Source organism: Adiantum capillus-veneris, chromosome 29 (genome assembly GCF_014529385.1).
Source record: "Adiantum capillus-veneris isolate H3 chromosome 29, ASM1452938v2, whole genome shotgun sequence".
NCBI lineage: Eukaryota > Viridiplantae > Streptophyta > Polypodiopsida > Polypodiales > Pteridaceae > Adiantum > Adiantum capillus-veneris.
The window spans coordinates 11583786-11607695 of NC_140959.1; the positions used below are offsets into that span (position 1 = coordinate 11583786).

General features: G+C 45.0%; 1 protein-coding gene across 4 annotated transcripts in view; it reads right to left on the reverse strand.

Annotated features, from left to right (window-relative positions):
* The window catches only part of LOC147418758 (potassium channel KAT3-like), a 65372-nt gene that overhangs the window by 39044 nt on the left and 2418 nt on the right, over positions 1-23910 (reverse strand). For 2 of the 4 annotated variants that reach the window (XM_086506259.1, XM_086506258.1), the window contains exons 2-4: positions 22294-22509; positions 22062-22214; positions 21917-21974 (exon numbers count right to left, since the gene is read on the reverse strand). In XM_086506259.1, the coding sequence (XP_086362385.1) occupies positions 21917-21974; positions 22062-22214; positions 22294-22463 (381 nt within the window). In that variant the 5' untranslated portion in view covers positions 22464-22509. Of the gene's footprint in view, positions 1-21916; positions 21975-22061; positions 22215-22293; positions 22510-23695 lie in introns of all 4 variants that reach the window. The other 2 variants (XM_086506260.1, XM_086506257.1) reach the window with 2 other exon arrangements.

The following is a 23910-nucleotide window of genomic DNA, read 5'->3' on the forward strand; positions in this document are numbered from 1 at the left end:
CCGCCAATTGCAAGTGAGCACTTGTACAAAGAGCTGGATGAAGTTTGCACAGGTCCCAGGATCGGGCCTAGGCTCAGTAAATATGGCGGAAGACTACGAGACAACCTCTCAAGTTGGCCATGAAAACCAAAGCAAGGCCAAAGGCAGATAAGAAGTGCTCTCTTCTGACAGAAGAGGACATTGAACGTGCTATGAAATGAAAAATCAGTGAGATGATGAAGTATCGAAAGCACTCAAGAAAGGGACGAAAGTCCGAGTCTTTTCCGAGATACTTGGGCAGACAATCTACTTTTATAGAGCTTGTAGAGAAAGGGATCTAAGAAACAACACTACTGACGTGTTCAATTCGAGGATGACATTAGCCCTTCTTCCTCTTCTTCTCCCTCTTTTGCTGATGAAGATCAACGGGAGTTAAGGAAGCGGAAATATGAGGAGCACATGTAAATTAGGCCGAAAGAGCTACTGACGCTCAGATTTAGAGTAACAGGCTTGGACACTCCAAGCAAGAAATCAATAGCAACACACGTGAGAAACTGCAACAACAAAACTTGAAATAGAGAGAGAGAAGAGGAGAGTCACAAAGCGGCGGAGTTCCGCTTCCAGATGCACTAGCCCCAAAGTCTAGCGCCCCTTTTGGTACTTCTTTCTTTATTTCTTCGCAAAGGTACAATAGGCGGGAGGGCTCTCACTCTGCTTCCGCAACTCGAATGCTAGAGTGAGAGCCCTCAATACATATTTAAAGGCTCCTGGCCTTGAAAAGCACCTGCTATGAAAAGCTCTGCTACCCAGAAGCTAGCGCTGAAATCATCCCTCGAAAGTCAATGCAATTTGTGGCAGCTGTTGCCACATCAGCATTGTCAGCATGATTTTCGGCCAAGCCTACCACGTTAGTAGACTCACGCAATTTCCATGTTTTTTGGTTTTAGGCCCCTCGGCCACCATTGAGTCCCAAGTTACACACGTTTAGGGTATTAAGCCCTAACCCCCTCAATGTCTTGCCATATAACAACTTGTGACATACCCCCCTCTTGAAAGAAGAGTAATTGCCCTCGATTACACCTGCAAAACGGACAAAGGCCAAACTGACTCTATCTACCCACCCATGCACCAGACTAGACACATCCAGCACCAGCTCAGTAGACACTGACTCTATGTAACCATGCACCAGACTAGACACATCCAGCACTTGCACACAGACAACCGTCGTCGATCAATCACATCACATTTACGTCCATATCTTAGATACAAATCATGATCATTGTAACTTATTTAGCAATCACACCCAGATCGCATTGATCTTTTCATGGATATCTTAATCTACTAAATGTAGTCACTTTTAAAATTAAATCCTTTCTCATAAATCAAGCAGACATGCCATTGACCATCCCCACAAGACTGTACCACACAGAGCATGAATTCCACAATTCATTTAGTTCACACTGAACACTCAGGTGCAAACAGTCAATCTAGTCATCTCATCTAGTCCAACTGTCTGATGAATCTTTGGAACTGTCTGATGAACTATCAACTGTTTCTTTTGGTTCTTTCTTTGGATACTTCGCAAAGATGTGCTCATGTTCACCACAACCATAACACTTGCCCTCCTTGAAGTACTCAGCTTTGTCAATTTGAGCCATGTGGATTTCTTCTTATGCTTCTTGCCCTTCTTCCTCTCCTTGGAAGACTCTTTTCCTCTTGATTGGACACTAGCTTGTCCATCAGGTAACTCAAGGAAAATCCATCCTTTGCATGTTCCATGAGGTTCTAAATGCTCTTGGACTTTTCATTCAAATAGTACCCCCGGATCTCTTTTGGTAAGCCGCGACAAAACCACGCCATCTACTCTAAAAAAAGGATCTTCTGAAAAGAAGCAATTGGCAAAAAGGTATCATTGACAAAACGTCACCCAAGTATCGTCTTTCGTCATACTCAGAAGGGTCCACGCTGTGATGACATCCTATCCATACTGCTCGATCAACCTCGCCGAATTGAACAGTTTCTTTAACTTTACAAGTTTACCCACATCTTCGGAGCTTTCTTGTTTAGAAGTAGAGTCGACCACCATGTCTGACCATTGCCCTTCAGAAAATATGTTGCCTTTCATACTTTGTAAGCTTCAAAAAAGTTACCCCCAGAGAAAGTTGTCAAACTGCAGTATGTAAGCAAGAGCTCCATGAGAATCCCTGAAGCCCAACAAAGCGTCAAACTTTACTACTTGACCCATCCTTGAACTCTTTATGTCTTCTTTTTCTTCTTCTCAGAGTTGTCGTACTAGATGGCTCTCAACGAATGATTCTGCTTCTTACCATAAATGGTAACAAATGGGTGGGTATCATTGTCTCGAAGTCAGAAGAGGACAAGGTCTCCTCCTTTGAACTGCTAGATTGCTACCTACGCTTGCTAGACTTTTTCTTGGATCTACTTTTTTGGGTCTTACTCCGCTTCTTCCGCCTTTTCTCATCCTCACTGAAACTAGAGGAAGAGGAACTGGCGGAACTCTCTAAAGACGAAGAAGAACTTGGTCAATCTCGACATGAACACGCTTCTTGGATCCACTAGCCACCTCAGAAGTCGATTTCTGGCCCAAATAACTCGAATAATCCTTTGATTTGCTTTTCTTTCAAGACCGCTTTGTGCTTTTCATCGCAACTGACTCATCTTCCATTCAAGAGCTTCGTCAAACTCTTCTTGCAAGTGCCGATTCTGCTTTTCTATACCCGGCTTTGCTTTTGTCTTCGTGGCCGACCTAAGAGGTGAGTAGACGGCTTCTCACCATCTAAAGTAAACCTCGTTAAGTGGAGGATTCGTTTTACATATTTCAGGTCCTTGGAGTACTTGATCATTCTCTTTGCGCACGTATCAACCTGGAGTTGACGTCAAAACTCCATCCTGTCGAGATCCCCTTCTAGAAACTTGTCATGGTCTCCCGAGAGGCTTGCTCCCATTGGAATCTCCCTTAATTTCCTCTATTCCCCTGCTGAGATTTGAGTGCTCTTCATCTTTCCGCAAACACGTGGTCTGAGGGGTGTCAAGCGAGAAATCAATAGCAACATACGTGAGAAACTGCAACAACAAAACTTGAAATAGAGAAAGAAGAGGAGAGTCGACACGAAACGGCGGAGTTTGGCTTCCAGATGCATTGCCCCCAAAATCTGGCGCCCCTTTTGTTACTTCTTTCTTTATTACTTCGCAAAAGTACAATAGGCGGGAGGGCTCTTGCTTTGCTTCCACAATTAGAATGCCAAAGTGAGAGCCCTCAATGTTGCTAAATGGACTATTTTCTTATTTTTTTGAGTAATTTCTATCTATTGAAATTAGGATATTTAATCGTGTGCACTTGGAACCGTAAGGTTAGGAACTATAGATTTACTGGAATTATTAAAATCCATCAAGAACGGACAACTTTGATGTGTCATATGATGGGTGCCATTAAGCATCACAAAGGGGTTGTACCGTTAGTTCGGTAGGAGAGACTGGGAAACAGATATTGTCACAAAGTGATGACGTGGCTGCCCGAACCCTAACCTGTTGAAACCCTAACCCTAAAAATCTGCAAACCCTAATCCGTACATGCTGACGTGGCAGTCCCCGTGTTTTGCGGCGCAAATCACGGGCAATTCTTTTGCGTGAAAAGTTCGGCAGCTTTGGGGGCATTGCCTTTTCTACGCATGAGAAGAGAAAGAGAGAACTTCTTTGTTTGCTTTATTTTGCCTCTCAAGAGAGAGAGAGAGGTTATGAGAGACAGAGAAAGCTTTTGCTTTAGCTTTTGATTTTCAGTTTTTGAAAAGCTTTTGGGGCTCTGCTTTTGGCAACCCTTGTACTTTAAATAAGCCGACTGCCCTCTCACAACTCAGAGCATCTGGACCCAGAGTCTCAGTGTGAGCGCCTGCCCGCACTCTTGTACTTTGAACTCAGATTAATACAAAAAGAAATGGGTGCTAGTCTTTGGGGCCAATATCTCTAGGCACGGAACTCCGTCAAGCCAGTGTTGAATCAATTGTGAACTGTGAATTGTTTTGAAGTAGTTGTTTGGTGTTGTCGCAGTAGATTCTTGACTTGGAGTGTCTAAGTCTGTTATAGTGGTATCAGAGCACGGCCGATTTCTCTTCTACGGGAAATCCGATCCCAAATTTTTTTTTTCGTGGCACCTATGACTTCACGCAAGGATCAGTCGACTCCCTCTGCATCCGGAGATGCGGGAAGGGATCACAACAAAGATTCACGCGAGGAGTATGGCCCGCCTCGGCCTACTCAGGCGGAGCATTGAGAGATGGAGCATCGTCAATTGATCGGCGATGCAACAAAGATGATGCTCAATTTTGTGAACGACCCAAAATTTGCAAAATAGATGAGCAAGACTTCTTTTCAGGAAGTGCATGCGCAGTGGCAGAAAACCACACCACCACCCCCAAAACCCACTCTCAAGAAACCTTATGCTCACAAGAAATATTCAGAGAAGGTATTAGAGGAGGTGGTTGATGCACGGGTTGCTCAGCTTTTTGACACGCAAAACAAAGCTAAAAAGCACGGCAAAAAGTAGAAGAAAGGCACTGACTTCTCGGGTTATTTGGGTCGTCAATCGACTTTCGAAAAGGCAAAGAAAAAGAAGAAGCGTGTTCGATTTGAAGAAGTACCCAGTTCTTCTTCTTCTTCTTCTTCTAATAGTTCTTCTAGCTCATCTGACTCAAGCGAAGAAGACCGCAAAGGCAAAAAGCGAAGCAAGAAACAACGCTTCAAAAAGGGCAAGAAAAAGGAAAAGAAGTCTAAATCTCGCCCAATGAGTGACACTTCTACAGAGGACTCGTCTACAAACAGTTCAAACTCTGACGACAGCAACTTTTATGCAAAGAAGAAGAATTTTTATAAAGCCAACCAATATCACTTTCTGGAAGATAAAAGCAAGAAGGTCCGAGAGTTTAAGGAAGGTGGACAGTCAATTAAATTTGACACGTTTTCAGGATATAGAGAAGCTTCGAAGGATTTGTCTTTTGTACAACAGTTTGACATCGCTTTCCCGGGAGGACGCTACTCAGAGCACTCTAAGATTCGGAGAGCTACCTCTTACTTTAAGGGGAATGCTCGAACTTGGTGGTCCATGCTTCTTTTAAACAAGACTGCGCCAGTTAAATGGCTGAAATTTAAGAAGATTTTTATTTCTTCTTGGCTGACTCAAGAGTATGAACGCGATATACGAGCTGCTTGGAACCATCTTCGGATGACCAAGAAAGATACAGTGGACGCTTATTGTGAGAGATTCTAGAGCTCTTTTCTACCCGCCTCTTCATTCAAGAAGATCTCGTTCAGAGAACAGATTGAGCGGTTTACCTTGGGTCTACCTACAAAGATCCGAGATCACTGCTTGAAACAGAAGTCAGCTTCTATTCAGGAGTTGATGAGAAATGCGAAACGGGGTTTTGCCATTCACTCTGGCAGTATGACCTACCCCACCGATGAGGTCATAACACAACGAGCCGAACAGACTTCAGCAAATGAAAGTAGAAAGAGAAAGAGCAACCCAGAAAAGAAGGATGCACGACCCAAGCTTACTCCTCAGGAGAGAGCTCGCTTCATCAGGGAGGGGAAGTGCTTCGAATGCGGGGAACCTGGACATATCTCCGCGAAGTGCCCTAAAAAGGCACAGAAAGAACAGAATGACAAGGACGACGAAAGGCCTGAGAGTTCAAGAGCAGCTAAGGAACGTGGAAGAAAAGGCAAGATGAAAACAGGACTGGTTCTAGATTGTGTGGGTACCGATCCCAACACAATGGATGAGAGTACAAAACTTTGTTGAGCTTGGGGCAAAGTGAAACCAAGAGGCCCTGATCTTCTTTGATGGAGGAGCCAAGGCCAACTTCATTTCATCGGAATTGGCGGCGCGGCTCGAGATCACTCCCAATCGGATGGGACCACTTGCAGAGGCTGTTCTAGCGGCACCGGCAGGGACGTAGCCATTACACCTGTCATTGGCAAACTTCGGTTGCATTGTCACGGGTATTTTGGGGCATGAGGACTTTTACATAATGCCTTTGGAAGGTTGTGATGTTCTCTTGGGAATTCCCTGGTACCACAAGAACAACGCCGTGGTCGACTATCGGGCGAGGAAAGCGACATTGACTACAAAGAAGGGCAGAACCATTGTACTTGACATTAAATTGAAGGGCGAATCTATCCCTATTGTATCGGCTTCCGCAATTTCTAAATTAGTGAAATCCAGTCTGTTTGTTTACTCGATCTTTATGGAAGAGTTGAGTGATGAGGATAGGACAAATATGTCTAAACTTGATAAAGAACGCCAAGATTTTCTCCACTCACGCCGATTGCTTCTTAGAGGGCCTACCAGGCGAGTTACCACCTGCTCGTCCTGAAGATCATACCATTGATCCGATACATGGAAGCACACCACCGAACCAGCCACCTTACCGTGTGAGCCGAGCACGGAATGAAGAGATTATGAACCAACTTCACTGTATTGCTCTCCAGTGTTGTTGGTTTTGAAGAAAGACGGATCTTGGAGAATGTACATCAATTATAGAGCTCTCAACAAAATCACCATCAAGAACAGATTTCCGATTCCTAGGATCGATGATATACTCAACAGATTGCAGGGATCCTCGTGCTTTAGCAGGATTGATTTGAAGAGTGAATATCATCAGATCAGAATTGCGCAGGGAGACGTCTACAAGACAGCATTTCGGATGACTTTTGGGTTATTTGAGTTTTTGGTGATGCCTTTTGGCTTAACCAATCCTCCTGCGACATTTAACCAGATGATGGACAGGATTTTTCGAGAGTACAGGCTATTTGTTGGCACTTTCTTTAACGATATCATTGTTTTCTCCAAGAAAGAGGCGGAACATACAGATCATCTGCTTCAAGTCTTTCAGGCATTACGAGATTACAAGTTAGTGATTAATGCAAAGAAAAGTGAATTTTTCCTACCAGAGATACACTTTTTGGGACACAATGTGTCAACAGCAGGAGTGCGAATGGATCCGGCCAAGATAGAGACTATTTGTGACTGGCCCGATTTGAAGAATGTCCATGAAGTTAGAAGCTTCTTGGGACTGTGTTCGTACTACAGGCGGTTCATTTGAAAGTTTGAAGAGGTTGCTTCCCCTTTGCATATCTTGACACCAAAAGGAGTCCCTTTCTTGTGGGGACCCACAGAAATGACCGCATTTCAGACTTTGAAAGAGAAATTGACTATGGGACCAGTTTTGACTTTGCCGGACTTGCAGAAGTCATTTGAAGTATATTGTGATGCTTGTGGTCGTAGTCTAGGTGCAGTCTTAATGCAAGAAGGCCATGTCATTGCTTACGAGAGCCGATTGTTCTCAAGGCCGGAAATGACAGCACAGATTTACGAGAAAGAGCTTTTGGCGGTTATCCATGCTCTTACTCAGTGGCGGCACTACCTACTCGGAGCGGATTTTACTGTCTTTACAGACCATCAGAGTTTACGCTACTTCTTGTCACAGAAGCAGCTATCAGAAAAGCAGATGCGGTGGGCAAACATCTTGTCACAGTTTCACTTCCAGATTGTCCATGTGCAGGGACAGAAGAATGTGGTGGCAAATGCTTTGTCTCGAAAGCCGTTGGTTCAGGCTATTTCCGCGATACATCATAGGAGCTTTGAGGATATGGTAGACCAGTATGCCACAGATCCAGATTTTGCAGACATTTTCACACGGATACGGGATGGGGAGACAATAGCGGGATATTCCATTCAGGATGGCTACTTGATGAGAAAAACCATGTTGTGCGTTACACAACCGTCGAGGGAAAAGGTTATGACCGAATGCCACTGTCCACCTTTTACGGGTCATCGCGGCATTGCTACCAGCATGAAAGGGGTAGAGAGATACTTCTTTTGGCCGAGACACTTCGAGGATTCACAATGCATTCCATATGAGTCTCTTGAAACCTTTTGAAGGTGATGTGCCTGATGATGGGGAGCCTGATGAGCAACCCGAAGTGGAAGAAAACGAGATCCTTGTTCCTGAACAGATTTTGGCACATAAGGATACAAAGAATAAAGGTAAAGTTCGAAGGCGGTTCTTGATTAAGTTCAAGAACTATCCTGCATTGGATGCGAAGTGGATGGAGGAGGAGGACCTAGCAGATACTCCTCAGATTGTGAAACTTTACCTCGAAGCTTTTGGTTTAGCATAGTCTACTCCAAATGGAACCCAGAATTCAGCTTGGCCGTAGATCTGTTAGCAGTGGGATGCACAAGAGGGGAATTGCTCCGCTCCTTTGTCAACAGATGCCTTGATTTTTAGAATACTAGAGTCATTGATGTCTCTTTGAGCTTCAGGGATACTGAGAGCTTACAGTATTCTGTTGTATGACTTTATGAAATGGAATTCCTGAATATGAAACTGATTTGTTCTTGACTTGTTTTAAGTGCAAGAACTGATAGACGAAATGACTGCAGCATTTTGGTCTAATTGATCTCGAATAGACATGGTTGCAATAGGGGTTAGTCAATCGGGCATCGATGAGGTCCCGACTGGATCTAGATGCGATTGCTAGCTACATTGCCGATAAATCATGGTCTAAGATCCAAATGAATGTTGAATGTCATGTGATGTCGTGTGATATGATTGTCGATTGGTACATGTGCAAGATGTGTGTTCCTAGTACGTAGGTACTAACAGTCAGTGTCTGCTAAGACGGTTTATGGCTTCTGTCTGTTCTGTAGGCGTAATCGAGGGCGATTACAATGCTTTCAGAGGGGGGTATGTCACAAAGAGATGACGTGGTTGCCTGAACCCTAATCTGCTGAAACCCTAACCCTAAAAATCTGCAAACCCTAATCCGTACATGCTGACGTGGCAGTCCCCGCATTTTGCGGCGCAAATCACGGGCAATTCTTTTGCGTGAAAAGCTCGGCAGCTTTTGGGGCATTGCTTTTCCTACGCATGTGAAGAGAAAGAGAGAACTTCTTTGTTTGCTTTATATTGCCTCTCAAGAGAGAGAGAGATTATGAGAGACAGAGAAAGCTTTTGCTTTAGCTTTTGATTTTCAGTTTTTGGAAAGCTTTTGGGGCTCTGCTTTTGGCAACCCTTGTACTTTAAATAAGCGGGCTGCCCTCTCACAACTCAAAGCATCTGGACGCAGAGTCGCAGTGTGAGCCCCTGCCCGCACTCTTGTACTTTGGACTCAGATTAATACAAAAAGAAATACCAAAAGGGGCGCTAGTCTTTGGGGCCAATATCTCTAGGCACGGAACTCCGCCGGGCCAGTGTTGAATCAATTGTGAACTGTGAACTGTTTTGAAGTGGTTATTTGGTCTGTCGCGGTAGATTCTTGACTTGGAGTGTCCAAGTCTGTTACAGCTATTCTTGATGCATCACGCGATGGGTCACAAGAGCATCAGAAAGGGAATATTCCATTGGTCTGGCAAGAAATCCGAACTGGAAAAAGGAATACCCGTAAAGACGCAAGCACAAGAATAAAGATGGGGTCTAACTCCTGAGAATCTTTTTCTACAAAGCGGAATATTTTTAAGTATTTTTCGGGAAGAGCATATGCTTTCCCGCAAGGAATCTGTGTTTGCATTGCATCTGTGCCTGATAACTGCATTCGAGGACGCTTGTAATGTGACTGTATAGCATCAATTTTCAGCTCACTCAGTTTTATTGAGTTTTGTTCACGTTCACTTTTTATAATAAAAAAAGTGACTGACCGGCCAGCTAATAAGTGGACAACCCACTTAAAATAAAAAGCAAGGAGTAATAAAAAAGACCAGCTTTGAATCCATCCGGCTGAATTTAACACAAGCCTCTCTCTCTCCTCTCTCGCCAATTCAGCTACCAGTCCCCTCCTCCTCCTAGCGCTACCTGCCACCCCCTATTCCAAGCCGGTCTGCTACCCCCTATTCCTGCCGGGTGGAGTAGTCTATAAAAGCAACCCACTCCCTCTCTCAGCTACACAGAAGCACCAGCACTAGCAACAAGGAGCACTTTTTCCGGGAACGAGAGAAGCTAGTACACGGAGTACGCTTTCCCGTACTCGGAGCGACAAGCACCAATTGTGAATTCGCAAGTTGTTTCGTGTTTGTGCTTTTGCAAGTACTCACATCAACGAAAAGGAGCAAAGAGGCATCGGCCTATGCTCAAGGATTTCGGAAACAGAATCAAAGACGGTCTGTAGGGCTTCATGCTCTAGGTACAGACCGAGACGGAATTGAGAGCTCGTCTCTCGAGAGTTTCCCGCACGGAAAGGAATTGACCATCAAGTAGTACGACTTAGAACGGAGGGGACACTCCGGTTCTTGTGCTTGTAAAAAGATTCTCCCTAATAAAGATTCTCTTTAATAAAGATAGGGACCAACCCTATCTTCTGGTCCCAAATACTGTGTCAATCTTCTCCATTGTCTCTTTTGGTTGAAAGTTTATTTATTTTCAGCTTGTTGATTATTCATGTGCGCTCCCGTTTGTGAGAGTGGCTTTGACCCGAGCAGATCATTGTCATCAAGAGCGGCAACTCAAATCCGGGAAGATTACATGAAAGTATTTGATAAAGTTCAAGAATCATTCTACCTTAGGCGCTCACCGGATGACCAAGCAATAATTAACATCTCATCTTGAGATTCTTGAAAGATATGTACAAGCACTACAGTTGAGGACAGCTGTTTAGCAGCCAAAGGGATGTTTCTAAATGAACTATTTTCTTATTTTCCTCATTAATTTCTATTTATTGAAATTAGGATATTTAATTGTGTGCACTTGAACCGTAAGATTAGGAATTGTAGATCTATTAGAATTATTAAAAGCCATCAGGAACAGACAACTCTAATGTGTCATATGATGGGTGACATCAAGCATCGCGAAGGGGTTGTACCGTTAGTTCGGTAGGAGAGACCGGGAAACAAATATTCTTGATGCGTCGTGTGATGGGTGACGGGAGTATCAGAAAGGGAATAGTTCCTTGGTTTGGTAGGAAATCCTGTGAGAGTGCGTGTGTGCGGAAGCGTGAGAGAGGAGAGGAGAGAGAGAGACAGTAGACCACAAACGCAAGATATGGTGAAGAGGGGGCAATCGGCCCCCCATGACTACCATGAGCAAAAGACCCAATACACAATAGCTTGGTGATGGAAGTGGGTACTCCCCTGGCCCCATAAATAGGTGCCCAAGAGGGGGTAAGGCAATGCCTGGAAAAAATCCCCCACGACCCAACAAGGAATAAATGAAATATGAGGGCGCCCGAACAAGGTGGGCGGCCGGATAGTGCAATCTAAATGCATATGCAAAGGGTGGCCAGCCAAGAAGCACACTAGCCATACATGCATGCCCTAGACCTGTGAAGCAGCAGAGTGGTGTAAGTCTTAACACCCCTCTCAGCAATTGATGCTGAACAAATTGCGTGAAGCTGAAGATGTGAGGCAAATGATGAAGATGTCTGCTGCGATGTCCACTGAAGGATACTCCATGAGTGTAGTAACAGTCTCGGGTGTCACGATCTTCGAGAGCCGTCACGAGCAGTGTAGTAAACTGTTGTACTCCGCCGATACAGGGTGAAGATACTGCGTGAAGATCCCGAACTGAGTGTGAAAACAACTCCTTGTCGTGAAAGAAGTGCAAATAGGCCTGCAAGTATCCTGCCCAATAGGATTTGTGGTGTCTGTAGTCGAACCGTCTGGAGAAAATGGGGAAGCCCAAGAACCGTCATAAGTATGCACGGAAGCCTGTCAATGCATGAACCTGCAACCCAATGTGGCCAGATGGATAAGCTAAGTAAAACTCCAAGAAGGCCAGATATAGCAATCTAAACGTCCTCCGAATCAAGGAAAGCCAGACTAAACATTCTGCATTGTAGAAGCTACTGTAAGCTGCAACAGTCACCGATAGACCGCACGGACCACCACCGGATGGTGTCCTCTCAGTAGGTAGGGTAATCCAAGATGAGGGGAAAGCCAAACTCAACAATCTACGCTGTGAAGTGCCTCTGAGAACATGTGTGGTCAGACCAAGCTGTCTGCACTGTAATCATTCTATATGAAGAAGGGAAGCCAAACTGAGAAGTCTGCGCTGTGAAGATCCTCTGAGAAGAGGAAAAGCCAGAACAATCTGTCTGCGCCGTCTTGCTTATATCCCCTGCCTCCAATCCTTCGGTGTCAACCAAAATAGAATCCATGCCAACAACGCCACCAAACCGCATGTCGGTGTGGCTCTCAATGTGAATGAGCTGGGAGTGGCCTACTGTCAAGGTCAGGGGATAAGTCTGTTGAAAGGTTACCAAGGGTGAATGTACGCAACTCTGAAGGTAGCAATCCAAATGATCAAGAGTGTAGAAGAGCAACTGCACTACCATCCAAGCCAATCTCCGTGAGACTCCGGATGTAGTTGCGGGATGCCTAATCTCCCCCATCTCGCGGGTAAACTCTCCAAGGGAGTCCAAAGCACTGAAGTCCCACTCCAGTCTGTAGATCCAAGCAATGAACCTGTCCAAGAAGAGATCCAAGATTCTGTCCCTAAGTCCATGTAGATGCTCTTGCGTAAGCAAGTGATCTGACGTGTTGAGGTCAAATGGTAAGTGTCTGTCCACCCAAGATGGTGGTGTCCTCTCTGGGAATGTCGGAATCCCATATGCCATGAGCATGGCCATATCTCGTGTGAACTCCTCTGACGAGTGCATAGGTGTGTCCATAGCAAACCACAAGTCACGACCCCCTCCAGAGTGCGCAATCGCCGAATGATGGCTGGAATTAATGCATCTCCCAAGGATTGTACGCCCGTAGATGATCAAGCCGATGTCGAAGATACTGTGTACTGCAGCAGTCACTGAGAGACCGCATGGACCACCACCGGATGGTGTCCTGGCAGGAGGTAACCTCATCCTCTGTGAAAAACGCAAACCATGTGGCTGCTGTCCACCCAAAAACGCAACTAGGAGGTGATGAAAACGCTGCTATCCAGCGATTTTCAGTGTGCTCGTACGCTCCCGGCATGGTCCGGAGCGCTGCAGAGGGTGTGGGAAGGGTTTATCTCTATGTGCACAGCCGTCAGAGGGCTGAAAACAGAGAAAACAGCAGTGAGGAATGACTGAAATCTGATGATATGAAGAGAAAGCTCGACGGCAAGGCACCGGATGCTGAGCAGTGTAGGAAAGCAAGCCAATGGGTGAGAAGCTGAGCGCTGCCCCTCCATGCTGAAAACGCTGCTAATTGCCAAAAACGTCAAATCTGGCCAAAAACCCAGGTAGAGGGAGGGGTGTTCCGACGACGAAAATGCCCCAGGGTTGTGCTGCTGGCAGCCAGAAGCAAAAACGCTGGCCTAATCTGCAAAAATGCAGGTGGAAGGGGGTCCTCCGCAACGAAAAACGCATGTTTCTTCGCGTACCTAGTCATTGCAAAAAACGCTGGCAGATTTGTGCTCCTTTTTCAGAAACGCTGGCTGTTGAAGCTTGGGGAGAGAACCTTTGCAGAAGCATTGGTCCCATGGAGAGCCTGAAGCTGCTAATACCATGTGAGTGCCTGAGCTTTGATACCATGTGAGTGCACGTGTGCGGAAGCGTGAAAGAGAAGAGGAGAGAGACAGTAGACAACAAACGCAAGATATGGTGAAGAGAGGGCGATCAGTCCCCCCATGACTACCATGAGCAAAAGACCCAATACACAATAACCAGATGAGGGGAGTGGGTACCCCCCTGGCCCCATAAATAGGTGCCCAAGGGGGGGTAGGGCAATGCTTGGAAAAAATCCCCCACGACCCAACAAGGAATAAATAAAATATGAGGGCACCCGAACAAGGTGGACGGCCAGCCCAGAAGTGGGCGGCCGAACAATGCAGTCTAAATGCATATGCAAAGGGTGGTCAGCCCGGAGGCACACTAGTCGTGCATGCATGCCCTAGACCAGTGAAGCAGCAGAGTGGTGTAAGTAACAAATCCGAACTGAAAAAAGTAATACGCGTAAAGATGCAAGCACAAGAATAAATATGGGTTCTTAGACTCCTGAGAAGCTTTTTCTACAAAGTGGAATATTTTTAAGTATTTTCTGGGAAGAGCAGATGCTTTCCCGCGAGGAATCCATGTTTGCATTGCATCTGTGCTTGAGAACTGCATCCGGGGACTCCTGGAAAGTGATTGTATAGCTTCAATTTTTAGCTCACTCAATTTTATTGAGTTTTGTCCAAGTTCACTTTTTTTTTTTTTAAAGTAACCAGCCGGTCACCTAATAAGTGGGCAGCCCACTTCAAATGAAAAGCAAGGATTAATAAAAAAGACCAGCAATGAATCCATCAGCTAGAGATTGAGACTGGCAGATTTAGGAGAGTACCAACAAAAGCCAAGATATGCCCGTTATGTCATATAGAGCCAGAGACAGAGTTACATCACATTTGTCATTGTCCAGTATACTACGAGATACGAGGCCGCTTTCACTGTCTACTCAGTGAGGGCTTTGGACAGTTGGCTAGAGTCATGAGATATCAGGATCAGAGATGCCTCGGGTTGTTTTTTCTAGGGCTGCACAGACACACAGGGAAAGTCTCTTGAGGAGACCAGGTAGTGGGAGACATTCACAAAGTGAGATCACCGACTTCTTTAGAGCAAGGACTCAGCAGCCGGATGAGCATGCTTCGCAGTAGACTTCACAGCCCACTTGTACGAGAGGTATATTAGTGGACAGAGCCACTGAGCTTGGAAGAGCTAGACGCCCACGTCTACGGGGGCGACCACGACATCGACGGAGGAATCAGGACTATTCTAGCACAACATGGGAGACGCCCAGTACGATTATTTCTAGAGGCAGACATTGACGAAGCTCTTCACTGACTGATGCAATACTTTCTCGGACAACGCCCGATGCCGGGCATCCTCGGGCATGGATGATGATGATGATGATGATGATTTTCACGCTAACGATTTGAGTCTTTTAGTTTTAGTCTTTCACTTTACTTCATTTTATTTTTGTACCCAGACATTGGATTAAATCCACAAGGATTGTATCAATTTGGTCTCATAGGTCATTTTGGCCTTTTGAAGACGTTTAATGACATTTCATTCTCTCTCTCTCTCTCTCTCTCTCTCTCTCTCTCTCTCTCTCTCTCTCTCTCTCTCTCTCTCTCTCTCCAATATAGCCGCCAGCCCCCTCCTCCTAGCGCTACCTGCCACCCTCTATTCCGAGCTGGTCTACCACCCCCTATTCCTGTCGGGTGGAGTAGCCTATAAAAGCAACCCACTCCCTCTCTCAACACTGAAGCACCAGCGCTAGCAAGGAGCACTTCTGTCGGGAATCTGCAAGTAAACGAGCGAAGCCAGTACACGGAGTACACTTTCCCGTACTCGGTGCGACGGGTACCGATTGTGAATTCGTGATACGAGGAGTTGTTTCGTGTTTGTGCTTTTGCAAGTACTCCATCACAAAGAAGGAGCAAAGAGGCCACGGCCTATGCTCAGGGATTCCGGGAACGGAATCAGGAACGGTCTGTAGGGCTTCACACACTAGGTACAAACGGAAACGGAGCACAAGGACCATCGAGTCCGATGACTTAGAACGGAGGGGACACTCCAGTTCTTGTGCTTGTAAAAAGATTCTCCATAATACAAATTCTCTTTAAGGAGGGGACCAACCCATCTTCTAGTCCCAAATACTGTGCGATCTTCTTCGTCATCTCTTTTGATTGAAAGTTTATTTATTTTTAGCTTGTTGAATATTCGTGTGCGCTCCCGTTTGTGACACTCGGTACATATTTAGAGGCCCCTCGCCTTGAAAAACTACTACCATGAAAAGCAATCGCTATGAAAAGCTCTGCTACCCAAAAGCTTTAACTCCAAAAGCTAGCATTGAAATCATCATCAAAAGGCCAACGTGATTTGTGGCAGCTGCTGCCATGTCAACATTGTCAGCATGATTTTCAGGCCAGCCTGCTATGTAGCGCAGATTCACGCAATTTCCATGTTTTTAGGGTTTAAGTGGGCTTCTTGACTTTTCCACCATTTGACGTGAACAAAACCTTTAAGAATCTGAATTTAAAAATAAATGCTTATATATATATATATATATATATATATATATATACCTAGATGAATCCAAGATAGGCCCAGATTCACCCTTGAAGGAAAGTGCAAGGTATAGACCCATGGTAGTCACCCACAAGACAATATAACCATCAGCTCTATCATGCATAGTATTGACTAAATACCACGACACTCCCACTAACGTCGTCAATGCCCAATAGTGGGTGTAGAACTAGGTACTAACATATGCTCCCAAACACAACACACACCACACGCAGACACACATACATCAACACAAAGTTCAACGTACTGAGTTTCTGTCATGACTCGGGAGATCAAGGGCAGACTCAGCCATAATGAAGCCTAGCACTAAAAGAAGCATTGAATCGAAAAAATTAGCACAAAAATGAGATAGTTGATAGGGCATACGCACCACAAAAGATAGAAAGAATTAGCACGATATCAACTGGTCATAACTCGGACGAAAACTTCACAATGAGAAGTTTGCATGTCCGCCATACGACTAAAAAATATACCTAGATGAATCCAAGATAAGCCCAGATTCACCCTTAAAGGAAAGTGCAAGGTATAGACCCATGGTAGTCACTGAAACCGGCCTGTTCAATCCAAAAAGGGCGGTAGACTTTACTTCAAACCTTGATTTAGCTTTCACCCATTATTAGTCGTCTATTATACCTGCGCTATAGTGACACAAGAGAGGGGAATGGGATACAGATGCTAGAATGCACCTGTATGAGAAGACCGACACCAGATTGGCCCCTAACTTAGGCGCCCCTTTCGGTATTTCTTTATTGTTTAAAAGAGGGAATAAACGCTGTGGTTCTTTCCAAGCTGCCCCGCACAACCTTGGCTGAATTTTGACTGTTCTGGCTTGATTTCGGAAGCATAACTGTACTAGAACCCTTCACGATCAGTATTCCCACGCATTAAATGATTTTCCCGACGCATACGGGCACTTTGCAAAACCTGGCGAGAATCTGCAGCACGCTGAATTCTCTGTTTTAAGCCCTGAAAATGCGCCAGATCACCTGTACAACGGTCCCCTTGCGTCCCCGAACCTCCTGGGGGTATTAGGGTCCGTTTAGGGCCAAAACCCTAAACCTGCAAAAATACACAGCAGGCTGTAATTCACTGTTTCGGGCTCCGTTTCGCATGTCGGTCGCATCCGTAGCAAGTCCTCGAGCTCCCGCACCTGTAGGGCTACTTGCTCTTTGAATCGGACGAGATTTCTGGCGTGAAACCTCTCCGAATTCACCTCTACCTGCGGGGGGGATTAGCCGCTAGCTAATCCAGTACCTGTGCAAGAGGCTCTTGCCTCGGCAATCGCGCATGAACCCACACAACTGTACATTGGTCAAATGAAGAGTCCACTAGAGGGGCATAACATACTGCCAAAGGGGGGAGAGGACAGTGCGTAGCGTGCAGGGCATCACTCCTGGCACCGCACTGTACATAGGAGGGAAAGCCAGCACTCTATAGCTCTTAACCTGTGACAAATTCTGAAAATCAGCCTCCTCTCTCATTTTAGGCGTCCCCTCTCTGGCCAGGAGTAGCAGAATGCTCACAGAGTGCCACATGGCACATTTCCCGACTTTGGGCATTCCCGGCTAAAAATATCTCGACAGGTGCGTCAGTTGACTTTGTAGCAGAGCAAGAAAATGTTCCCTTTGTCATTCCGGAGGTAATGACATCAACACATTTTCAGGTCTCAAAATAGCAGTTCCCTAAATTTTAGGAGATGTTGCCATTGTATCTTTCTAGGTCATCCGACCCTCTTTGTACACTGCGGCCACATCCAGAACTGAAATGTAGCCTCTCTAACAAAGGATTCCACTTTGGCTAGTCAATGACCCCACTTGGCTAACCATAGTCCTTGTCCAACCTTAGTGCTCTCTTGCCCTCAGGCCTGGACTCCCTCTGGACAGTTCCACACTAGCTATGCAATGCAGGGCAGTTAGATTTCCCGAGGGGTGTTTCCAAAAAGTGAAAGTAAATAGATAATAAGAAAGAAATCAACAAAAAGGATAGATAGTAGTCACACGCTGGTGAAACAGCCATATTTGGCTGCTGATTTGTAATTCCAGCCATACCAAAATTTGCTTGTGGCATCCCAAATTGGCCCTGAGTGCTCTGAAACCCTGGTAGCATGCCCGTGACACCATACATGGGGTTAGGCATCATCGTTTGAGCACCCCCAAACACTGTTCCTGGCATATAAAACTGATTTCCAGGTGCATGACCAGCCATGCTCTTGAATACCGATCCACCTCCAAAATAGCCAGGGTGTACTGAAGGTGGTGGGAAGACCTGTTGCATAGCCTGTAGGTTGCTTCCCTGCCCATTAGAACCAGCTATAGGCTGCTGAAAGGTGGCGGGCTGAACTGGTACAGCTTGAAAAATTGGCATCTCAGCCACCTGTTCTTGGACCTTAGGCACAGGTTGTGGAGACTGCATGTTCTCCGTCAAGTGTACAGGTGTTTCCATTGACTGTGCGGTATGAATCACCTGTGCTCGAGCCTTAACAGGCTTTTGAATATGATCCAGTGACCCAACTTGCTGAGACGGAACAGGAGATTGCAGAAAGGCTAAAAACCTCGGATTCTGCATTACTTGTGTGAACATAGCCACAGCAGTAGCCAACTGGGTCCTGAATATATCGTCATCTGTCTGTGGTGGTCTTGAGGACTCACCCACTTCATGTGTCTGTTGACCCTGTGAAGAGGAAACCTCTTCAGTCACATCATCTGGTCTGTCAGCCATAATTGCTACTCCCTGTGTCTGGTCTATGGTCCCCTGTGTCTTCAAGCCTAAACTGACCAAGGCTCACTTCTATGGGAAAAAGTGATTTAATCCCGTCGATGGAACCATGAAACCGGCCTGTTCAATCCAAAAAGGGCGGTAGACTTTACTTCAAACCTTGATTTAGCTTTCACCCATTATTAGTCGTCTATTATACCTGCGCTATAGTGACACAAGAGAGGGGAATGGGATACAGATGCTAGAATGCACCTGTATGAGAAGACCGACACCAGATGGGCCCCTAACTTAGGCACCCCTTTCGGTATTTCTTTATTGTTTAAAAGAGGGAATAAACGCTATGGTTCTATCCAAGCTGCCCCGCACAACCTTGGCTGAATTTTAACTGTTCTGGCTTGATTTCGGTAACATAACTGTACTAGAACCCTTCACGATCAGTATTCCCACGCATTAAATGATTTTCCCGACGCATACGAGCACTTTGCAAAACCTGGCGAGAATCTGCAGCACGCTGAATTCTCTGTTTTATGCCCTGAAAATGCGCCAAATCACCTGTACAACGGTCCCCTTGCGTCCCCGAACCTCCTGGGGGTATTAGGGTCCGTTTAGGGCCAAAACCCAAAACCTACAAAAATACACAGCAGGCTGTAATTCACTGTTTCGGGCTCCGTTTCGCATGTCGGTCGCATCCGTAGCAAGTCCTCGAGCTCCCGCACCTGTAGGGCTACTTGCCCTTTGAATCGGACGAGATTTCTGGCGTGAAACCTCTCCGAATTCACCTGTACCTGCGGGGGGGATTAGCCGCTAGCTAATCCAGTACCTGTGCAAGAGGCTCTTGCGTCGGCAATCGCGCATGAACCCACACAACTATACATTGGTCAAATGAAGAGCCCACTAGAGGGGCATAACAAACTGCCAAAGGGGGGAGAGAGGGCAGTGCGTAGCGTGCAGGGCATCACTCCTGGCATCGCACTGTACATAGGAGGGAAAGCCAGCACTCTATAGCTCTTAAACCTGTGACAAATTCTGAAAATCAGCCTCCTCTCTCATTTTAGGCGTCCCCTCTCTGGCCAGGAGTAGCAAAATGCTCACAGAGTGCCACATGGCACATTTTCCGACTTTGGGCATTCCCGGCTAAAAATATCTCAACTGGTGCGTCAGTTGACTTTGCAACAGAGCAAGAAAATGTTCCCTTTGTCATTCCGGAGGTAATGACATCAACACATTTTCAGGTCTCAAAATAGCAGTTCCCTAAATTTTAGGAGATGCTGCCATTGTATCTTTCTAGGTCATCCGACCCTCTTTGTACACTGCAGCCACATCCAGAACTGAAATGTAGCCTCTCTAACAAAGGATTCCACTTTGGCTAGTCAATGACCCCACTTGGCTAACCATAGTCCTTGTCCAACCTTAGTGCTCTCTTGCCCTCAGGCCTGGACTCCCTCTGGACAGTTCCACACTAGCTATGCAATGTAGGGCAGTTAGATTTCCTGAGGGGTGTTTCCAAAAAGTGAAAGTAAATAGATAACAAGAAAGAAATCAACAAAAAGGATAGATAGTAGTCACACGCTGGTGACAGTCACCCATAAGACAATATAACCATCAGCTCCATCATGCATAGTATTGACTAAATACCACGACATTCCCACTAACGTAGTCAGTGCCCAATAGTGGGTGTAGAACTAGGTACTAACATATGCTCCCAAACACAACACAACCACACGCACGCACACATGAGCATACATCAACACAAAGTTCAACGTACTGAGTTTCTGTCATGACTCCGGAGATCAAGGGCAGACTCAGCCATAATGAAGCCTAGCACTAAAAGAAGCATTAAATCGAAAAAATTAGCACAAAAATGAGGTAGTTGATAGGGCATACGCACCACAAAAGATAGAAAGAATTAGCACAATATCAACTGGTCGTAACTCGGACGAAAACTTCACAATGTGAAGTTTGCATGTCCGCTATACGACTAAAAAATATACCTAGATGCTTGCATGTACACTACTCAAGCATCCCACATGCATCCACATGCACAGATAAAATGCAGACCTAGACTCCTTTATGGAAAGGCAAACACCTCAAATCTACTAAGAACCCATCTTCATTCAAGTGCTTGCCTCTTACACGCAACTCTAGCTCAGTTTGAAATCTAACTGTGACAATATCTGGGAGAGACCAGTGTCTCCTCAAACTGGAGTAGGATTAAACAACACGATACGCCATTACAAGCATGGACCGCTACCTTCTTTCTGCCACCAATTCTGGATGCCTTTACAGGGTAACTGGTGCACACATCAGTCGCTCAATGACTTTGTGATGACTACATGGGCTATTAGCAGATTGGGAGCTGCGCTCAAGGAGGTGTTCTTGCCCACAGAGTCCATCACATAGGATGATAAAAGCGGTTCGCAAGAGTAAGGGTGAAATTTTTAACCCTGCTACTGATAAGATATTGATACAGAGTGGGCACAATGAGGCAGCTGGTAGCTAAGGTGGAGCGGGACCCAGCCAAGTCATTCAAGTCTGAGCCTACTCTATTTTCAACAATATGCTTTAACAGAGAAAAAACTTGAGACCCTCTTACACCAGCCGAGGAGGTTATTTCAACGTTTTGCAAAGTTTATGGATCGTACTTGTTCATAAGCAAAACATCACTTTGTATACATGGAGGTTGCTCTATACTCAACAATAAGCGACTACATGGTTGGTCTCACGGCAAGTCATTAGCATTTCTATGAAGAGTAATGTTGAAGTTTATTTTTTGCTTTCATGAGCATTGGACGTGCATTTTTCATGTAAGGTTGACAACGACGACTTCTATCTGGCTTTCTAATCATCTCCTCCTAATACCTCTACTTCTGCACTATGCACATAACTCTAATTTCTTAGGCAATAAGGGACAATAAAAGGCCAAAACAAGGAAAAAAGAACGGCTTACTACTCTCACAAATACTCGATAAGTCAGTGGCTGCCAAATAGTCCACTGTTGCACAGACTGCCGTCCTGCTGACCACACGACTCTTGAGGGGTTCAGTGCAGCAATGCCACAATCCAGGGGATGTAGACAAATAAATATGATACTACTGAGCACCAGTGCAGTGTTATGAATAATGCTGACATACAAAGGTGCACTATACCCATGTGTCAAGTTTCAGTGACTCACACAGACAAGCTTTAAGCATCTTATCCAAAAGTAGTTGCAGTGGATATCTTTCTCTAGCCTGCAAAACATGAGAACAAGGCTCAATAACCTTCAAAGCACTCTCTCTTCCAAAACGACAGGAATAGCCTTCTCTAAGCTGCATTACCGCGTGAAGAAACAATTCACCCTCCGCATTCTCCAAAGGCGAAACATGTTAAGCAAACTGTAAATCAAGCTTTGCCTGGACTTTCGTGAGAGAACGAGCACCTGTATAGGGAGAGTGGATAGAATGTCTGCTGCAAAGCCTGACTTCACATATCTAGGGACACAAAGACAGAGTTAAAATCTCGTACATAAAAGGAGGTACATAGTGATTTAAGAAAATTCACAAATTGAACCTTGCAGCGATCTGTGACCGTTTTGTAACAAGAAGGTATGGTCTTTTGTCAACATACGCCACAAAAAACGTAAGGAAAATATCAACGGTGAAAAAACAATCCACCACAAAATCTGCAACAATGTAGGGCAGGAGATGTGTCCTCACAAATCCCAACTCAAATGGTGACATCCAAGCAGTATATATAACCAGAAGAACAAGAAAGTTTTCCCAGCATCTGCACATTACATTGACAGAAGCTGTACATCAGCATGTCAACAAGAGTATGGACAATGGACATAATCAATGGCAATATAGGAACATCAAGGACAACAACTGTTTGTTTACATAATTTCCTTCTGTTTAATCAATGCTATCTGAGCACTATTCTTCTCAGCATGCCAACAAGAGTATGGACGTTATCAAAACCAACATAGGAACATCATTTTGTTTACATAGTTTTTTTCTGTATAATCAATGCTATCTGAGCACTATTCTGTTAGTAATGACACGAAATATTTGGACTCACTACTGCCTGATGAATATAGTGAGCAAAGCACAAATAAACATCTTATCAAAATGCACAGACAATCCCATATGTCTTTCAGATATTCCAACGTACATGATACATTAAAACCTAGATGAATCTAGGATACACCTTCAAGAAGTCCAAGGTATAAACTCATGGCACTTATCCATCAGCTCCATCATTCATAGTGCTGACTGAATACTACTATATTCCACTAACATCATCAGTGCCCAATACTGGGTGATACCTGTTATTGCACGTATATTTCTTTTTTTTAAACTTCGGTAAGTAACTGCAGAAGGTTCTTGACATTGTGAGTAGCTGCAGGCTCAAACAGATTGTTTTGTCCAGTTTGCTAGAGAATAAATAATCATAAGGTAAGGGTAATTCTTGTGCAAGAACTTCACAAGTTTTGAACACAAGAGTGCTCCCTTTTTCTTAGGCTGGTTACATCATACCCTCATTGTAATCTCCTTACATTGAAAATTCTCGTGAGGTCTTGCCCTCTGGTCAGACAAACAAAGAACCTGGCAACTCACGAGTTAATATGCAACCTTAGAACAAGAAATCATACAGATATATCAAGATGAATCCAGGATATGTCCAGATTCACCTTTAAAAGAAAGTGCTGCAAGGTATAGACTCATAGTAGTCATCCAGAAGTCAATATAACCATCAGCTCCATCATGCATAGTATTGATTTAACACTATGACATGCCCTACTAGCGTCATCAGTGCCCAATAGTGGCTGTAGAACTAGGTACTAGTAAATTAACTAAAACAAGGTTCCTCATTATGCATCTTGGATACCAAAAAGAGATGCATCATGCGCCCTCTTTTGGTTGTTGACAAGCCATACAAATACTTTCAAAATGCAGAGCGACAGGAAGTAGACCTGTAGTAAGTATTATAAGGAAGGATAACATTCCCGCTGAGGGACAGAAAGCTATAGCTTCGAGCTCCCAGAGTTGGTAGAAGTTCAGTGCTGAAGCTGTTGAAACGGACCAGATCATCGCCATTTACTGTTTTGCGCGTACTGGACAGACTGCAAAAGCTGCAACTGCTTGACCACTGAGATATATCCCCCATTTTTTTATTTTTGACCGACTC